Source organism: Canis lupus, chromosome 13 (genome assembly GCF_003254725.2).
Source record: "Canis lupus dingo isolate Sandy chromosome 13, ASM325472v2, whole genome shotgun sequence".
Taxonomy (NCBI): Eukaryota; Metazoa; Chordata; class Mammalia; order Carnivora; family Canidae; genus Canis; species Canis lupus.
In genome coordinates, this window is record NC_064255.1 from 61,150,762 (window position 1) to 61,157,742 (window position 6,981).

The 6,981-nt window shown below is 33.8% G+C and overlaps 1 protein-coding gene across 7 annotated transcripts in view; it reads left to right on the plus strand.

Moving 5' to 3' along the window:
* SLC4A4 (solute carrier family 4 member 4) overlaps window positions 1-6,100 on the plus strand; it is a 343,745-nt gene extending 337,645 nt beyond the window's left edge. For all 7 annotated transcript variants that reach the window (XM_025435827.3, XM_025435826.3, XM_025435829.3 and 4 more), the window contains 2 exons: window positions 947-1,026; window positions 1,711-6,100. In XM_025435827.3, coding sequence (XP_025291612.1) covers window positions 947-990 — 44 coding nt within the window. In that variant the 3' untranslated portion in view covers window positions 991-1,026; window positions 1,711-6,100. The remainder of the gene's footprint in view (window positions 1-946; window positions 1,027-1,710) is intronic.
* Window positions 6,101-6,981: the final 881 nt, after the last annotated feature.

The following is a 6,981-nucleotide window of genomic DNA, read 5'->3' on the forward strand; positions in this document are numbered from 1 at the left end:
GCATGAACAGCAAAACAAACTGCGAAAGGGACACAGCACATATGTCTTCTGTTGGCATCATGACCTGGTATAGCCATTCTAAGCAGAGTTTAAAGGCTACTTAAAAGATAAAAAATAAAAAAGCACCACCAGTTAGAATTTGAGGTTCATGGAAAAAGTTTATGGCAAATCAATTATTTAATGCTAGTTGTTATTCGTTCTCTCAAAAGCCCCTTAGAAGGTTACATGGAAAATTGACATAATATTAGCAATTTACTTAAGCAAAATATCTTTGATCATTCTAACTGAAATCTTCTCTAATGTCATATTAATCTTTTATAATCCATGAAAGAACAAAATAGTAGAGGTGCAGGATAATTAAGTTCCTCTCAATCTCTTTCTCCCTCACGAATAACAGCAGGACAAAACTGTAGATGCTAAAAATGAAAGGAAATCCAAGGGCAAGACTTAGGATATTAAGTAGATCCTCTAAAATTGATTGGCCTACTAGCCTTTCACGGATAAAAACAAAGTGGTCCATCCCAGAACACCTAGAAAAAATGAAGCTAACAGATTTTTATCTTCATCATATTACTTAGTTTCTTAGCTTAATACAATGTCTCTTGAAATTATCTAGGGGCCCCTGGGTGGCTCAGTCAGTTGAGCATCTGACTCTTGATTTTGGGTCAGGTCATGATCTCAGGGCTGTAAGATCGGGCCTCACTCCGCGCTCAGCCAGTGTCTGCTTGTCTCTCCCTCTGCTCCTCCCCCTGCTTGCATATACTCTGTCTCTCAGATAAATAAATAATTTTTTTTTTTTTTTAGAAAAAGAAAAAAGAACTTGTCTAAATTTGTCTCTCTCTTTCCAACTGTAATGCATCAATTTTTACGAACGTTTTTATTTTTACTCTAATTTTATTCATTACCAAAGGGCAGTTTCTGATTTAAAGAAATTTTTCTTTTCCAGGAGAAAGATCACCAACATTCCTTGAACGCCACACATCATGCTGATAAAATTCCTTTCCTTCAGTCACTCGGTATGCCAAGGTAAGGACAGCTCCGTGTTTTACATTGCTCTGTGGGATGATTGCCCCACAGAAATGCAGTCCATGGCGGATTATTGGCAGAACACCTTGTTTTCCTTCCTGTCTACAAGCTATCTTAAATTAGTTACCCAATCCCCAGACCTCCCCCCAGCTTTTATGTAGAACATAGTTGAAAAGACCTACTATACTTAGAAGTAATAGAAACTTTCAGTATCATTAAGGTAAAGCCCAGGATCAACATTTGCTTTTATCATTTCTGACTTAAGAGATAATCACTGTTTTCTGGCAGCTCTCCAGTAGTTTTCTCCCTCATTTTAACACGGTTTTAGACATTTGACATCCTCCTCAATCTTCCAAAAAGCAAAATCTCTGAACATTTTCTTCATGTATATCTGTTAGTCTTTTAATTTCTGACAGTATCACCTACCTGGCAGTCCTCCTTCTTGATTTTTGTGGTGGTGGGTTTTTTTAAATCTAGGTATGAAATTTTTACTTGAATATCTATTTTGTACATTCATCCCATTTAAAAATATTTGTTTTTAGTACAAGGAGAGTAGATAGGTATTTAAAAGAACAGAGGACGTGTTCAGCTTCTGTATAATGCATATACATTTGACAGGCAAGAAAGAGAATCTGATTTACTTACCATTTCTTTTCTCTTCTTTTTTCTCTTTTTTTCCTCTAGTCCTCCTAGAACTCCGGTAAAAGTTGTGCCTCAAATTAGGATAGAACTTGAGCCTGAAGACAATGATTATTTCTGGAGGAGCAAGGGAACAGAAACTACATTGTAACCTGTTTGTCTTTCTTAAAAGACTGTTTTTGTTGTTAACGTTCTTGGGTTTTGTCTAGTTGTCTATTTTTTAATTTTTGTTTTGTTTTGGTTTTTGATCATTGGCCAAATAATATAGCACTCACTCTGCTTCTCTCTTGCATAGGTAAAATCAAGACAATAGCGCACTGTTCCTTAAAACATATCAGAAGAATCCCCTTTTCCTTTCATATTTTCAGATGTGTCCTCTGACAACCAAATTCCTCTGTCACTCAAGACACGCACAGACCCTGTCCTTTTCCTTTATTAAGCAGAGGGCAAAAGTATTAAGGATTTTGTAACACCTTTTATTAAAATATTGAAGGAACTTACAACTTTGGCTTTGGAGCTGTGCTTCTGGCTTGTATGTCTGTCTGGGAGAACAAGCCGTGACCACCAGGCAGCGCCCCTTCTTGCTTGTGGAGCTCTCCAGGACTGGAAAAAGTGCTGCTATGCTACCTTGCTCTCGCTTGTAAGCCCTAATTGTAGAGTTATCAAAAGAAGAAAAACTAAAGGTACTTCTACTCCCTGTAGAGAAACTATTGCCATCATTGTAGCAAGTGCTGGAATATCCCTTTTTTCCTATGCAACTTTTTTTAACCCTTTAATGAACTTACCTGTTAAGTACATTGAAGAATATTTTCTTCGTAGATTTTGTTGTTTAAATTATGGGGCCTAACCTGCAACTTATTTTTTGTCAATTTTTTAACTTTTTTTTAATTACTGTAAAGAAAATGAATTTTTTCCTGCAGCAGGAAACATAGTTTTGAGTAGTTCTACCTCTTATTTGTAGCTGCCAGGCTTTCTGTAAAAATTGTATTGTATATAATGTGATTTTTACACACACATACACACACACAAATACACGATCTCTAGAGTAAGCCAGAGGGCTGGATCAGATTAAAAACACCATGTTTCTAAGCATCTATTTTTCCCTTTCTTTAAAAGAAATTTGCTGTTCTATGAAGAGATTGGGGGAGAAGGAGAAGCTCCTATGTAATGAGAATAACTGATGTTTTGATAATAGTAATATCCGGGCATAGATGCTGATTGTATTACCATGTCGATGTCCTATGCAGTATTGTTAGATTTTTTTTTTTCATTTTGAAATATTTGTGTTTGTGTACATACTCTGTGTGTGGCTGGTGTACATATGTGCAAAGTTGGAAAGAGACAGAGTGAAGGTAGGCAATGGGCAAAGTTATCCATCCTCTTGTGTCAGTTTTCATAAAACCCAAACCATGTATGAAAAATTATCAGAGGTCTAAGGGACTTACTATTATGTAAATGAGGGTAAACATATTTTATTGGCAGATACCGTCATTGATCCAAGAGCTCATATTTATAATACAAAACCTATAGGAATATTAATAGATAATTTACACATCTATACAGTGTTTATGAGAATGCAGATAGATCTGCAGAGGTATATGAGGTATATATATATGTGTGTATATATATACACACACATTTTAACAATGCTCACACGTGGTTTTAGGATGGAAAGGCAATTATTCCTTATGATTGGGACGTTTAGAATATTTATACATATGTGTGTACGTGTATTTCAAAGCACCATATTGAAGATTAGAAAAAAAAAGAAAATTAAGCCTTTATTAACCAAATTTAGCATGTTATTTAAATGTAATGTTTTTAATAGACTGCATTATATATTATGAATCTGCATTAAAAACATTTTAAATGCTAAAGCCATGATTTTGGATTTATATAGACATATTTGTAGTATATCTAAACTAAATATATATAACTAAAACAGATTGTTGGAGGAATACCAGAAGCAGGATGAAACCATGTATTTTGGTTTCATAATATGCACATAGTAACTCCTACTCATTCTTACATTAATTAAATTATAATTCTGTCCTCTTAACATTTTGATTATAAAAATTTTATTATCCTAAATTAGCTGTTACTTTTATAGTATCTGCTAATCTTAAAGCTTTAAATTTTATACAAATTAGATATAAATGACCTGCAATTTTTTCATTAAAATGAAAGCAGCAAATTACATGTTATTTGTTAAAACCTTACATGCCAAGTTTTGGCATCAAATTTGTACTTAATGCTATCCTTAAAATGATTATATAGTCTTGTTTTTTCATAATATAAAACTATAAGAAGCTTTTTCTTTTTCTTTACCAAGGGAAGCATCAATAAAATGTCTAAGAGCCACACATAATAAGTTTAGTCTAACCTATGATCTTGTTAAATTAAAGACATTTTTGTTCACTTTTATAAAAGCCCTAGATGTAATACTTTATTTTTCTGATCATGAATCAAATATTTGAGGATTTGTGCTTCTCTACATCTCTTTCAAAGAATTCCTAAAGGAACTTAACTCAATATTTCAGCCTTTGAGTAGATCTAAAAGTTACCTGCACCTCCACTGATGATCCATATTCTGTGACAAAAGATTGAAATTCATGATATGAATGCAGAACAGCACCTTCCATTTGCTAAAAGTAACAGTTAATATCATACCTTTTCAATATTTTGGAACCCATTTTAAAAAAAGGTTTTAAAAAATCATTACTTTCAGAGGAACAGAAGTAGTTACCAAACAAGCAAACAAAATCTGAAGTCCATACAGAGCCACCAAATAAATTATCTGTATTCTAACTGAATTTACTCATTTTCTGAGAACTAACCAGATTTTTTTTGATGGTTTTGTTTCTATGTAAACTGGACGCACAGAATACAGTACAGTGGCAATTTTTTTTAACTCAGTCTCTTTCCCTGATGTGAATACATAGACATGAAATATTCAAGTTGTTAGAAGAACAAGACTAAGTGTACACTCCGAAGCTGTCAAGAAGGAGTCCTGTGATTATACAAACTTACTGTTGAAGAGATCAGTAGGCCAAGAGTTGACCTTATCAAAGGAGCATAAAGGCCATAGGTTTTGCATTTGAAAGAAAATCTCTTGGAAACACTGTTTTCCTTGATAAAGATCACTCTTTTCTACTGTGTGAGACAGTGACTTGGAATCCTAACTATTTTCTCTACCATGCACAGTGGTGATCCTGCCTCTTCTTCCAGTCAAACAGTGGAGTAGGGGGTGGAAGATGGAGGCTTAAAGATGTACAAAAAAAAAAAAAACCCAAAACATAAACCCTCTCTAATCAGCCCCCACCTCAAAAAGTAGGGGATGAGGAGAAGTGATTATCTGCTGTGAGTAGAATTTGTGTAAATGTTATGCACATGCACCAACCCACACACAGAGTAAATCTTTTATCAGCTCAAAATTGCTGTTTAATGCAGAGAATGATTGTCTTCCGAGTTTTTAGTTCTTTTTTTTTAACTGTGTTAAAGTACTTGAAATGTATCAACTGCTGACTATCCTTTAAAAACAAAACAAAACCATTTGAGTTGTATTACAGAGGTTGACATTGTTCGGGGATGGGACAAAGCTTTCTTCAATTCTTTTCATACCACTTAATGATTTTGGTGCAGGCACTTGATATTTTCTTATTTATTCCGTGATATTTCACATCCACCCTTCACAGCATGAGCATAAAGCCCAGTGGCACCAAGTGGCTGAATACAATCAAATGATATTTTATAGCACTTGACTGTCTGAAGAACCTTGGGAGTTTTCAAATGATGACTTCATTGAGCTTCATTGCAGCCTGAAATAAAAATGTTGTATGATAGATGCTAACAGTCAAGTTGCATTTTGACTGGAAATTTTGATATGACCTATTTCTTAGCTCATTTCTCTGTGCTCTATGGGTACATACAAAAATCCTGAATTCTGTTTCCCAGGCAGATCATTGCAACTCAGGGCTAAAGTCATCCAGTGAAACTTTTAGAGCCAGAAGTTAACTTTGTCCCAGTCCCACAATGTGAAAAGAGTGAATAGTGGCCTCTTTTTAGCCATTTTCATGGCTGGTACATATCTGTACACCTTACTTTTCAGAATTAATACGCACTTTCAGATATTCTTATTTTTATTCTCTTAAGTCTTTATTAACTTTGGAGAAATGATGCATCTTTTTATTTTAAATGAAGTAGATCAACATGGTGGAACAAAATGATAAAGAACAGAAAACATTTCAATATATTACTAATAATTTTTTTCCAATATAAAACCTAAAATTCCTATAATATTATAGTATTTTACAGTTTTATGAAGCTTTCTATTGTGACTTTTATGGAATTAAGAGATGAAGAAGATGAGATATTTTAGCATTTATATTTTTCAAAATTAAATGTATACTTAAAATAAAGTAACTTTATGCATTTATGAGTGTCTAGTGCTTCTGTTCAACTCTTCAAATAATTATAAAGTGCCTATTATTTTACTCTTGGGTGTTATAGGAAATACAAAGATTTGAATAAATTAGAGTCTCTGACTTCAGATGGCTTTTTAAAACTCCACGTAGGAGGATAAAATAAGTGTCCAAATTACATGAAATAAGAGATTGTAAGAATTATCTATTCAAGTATTGATGAAGTAGTATCATGCAAGATGCAAGGATTCAAAGCAAAAAAAAAAATGTCCAACTAAGAGCAGTGGAATAATAACTGATAAACAGATAAAGTAAATGTGGTATAGCTATACAATGGAATATTAGTCAATTATCAAAAAATGAAATCTTGCCATTTGCAATAACGTGGATGGAGCCAGAGCATATTATACTAAGTGAAATAAGTCAGAGAGATACAGACGCCATATGATCTCACACATATGTGGAATTTAAGAAAGAAAACAGGTGAAAGTATGGGAAAGGGGGAAAGAAAAAAGGAGAGAGGTTAATAAGCCATAACAGACTCTTAATGATAGAGAACAAACTGAGGGTTGATGGAGGAAGGTGGGTGAGGGGCAGGCTATGGTTGAAAAGTATTAAAGAGGGTACTTGTGATGAGCCACTAAATATGAGTGCTGTATATAAATGATGAACCACTGAATTTGACTCCAGAAACCAATATTGCACTGTATGTTAACTAACTAGAATTTAAATAAAATTTTTGAAAACGCAATGGGATGTTTCATTGAAAAAGTAGTGTTGTTATTCTTCTTTTATAAAGTTAGTGAAGTATAAAATGCCATTTTCTTGAAACCAAGATGATACATACAGTCATGCGGGCTGTGTGGTGCAGTTGGTTAAGTGTCCCACTCTTGGT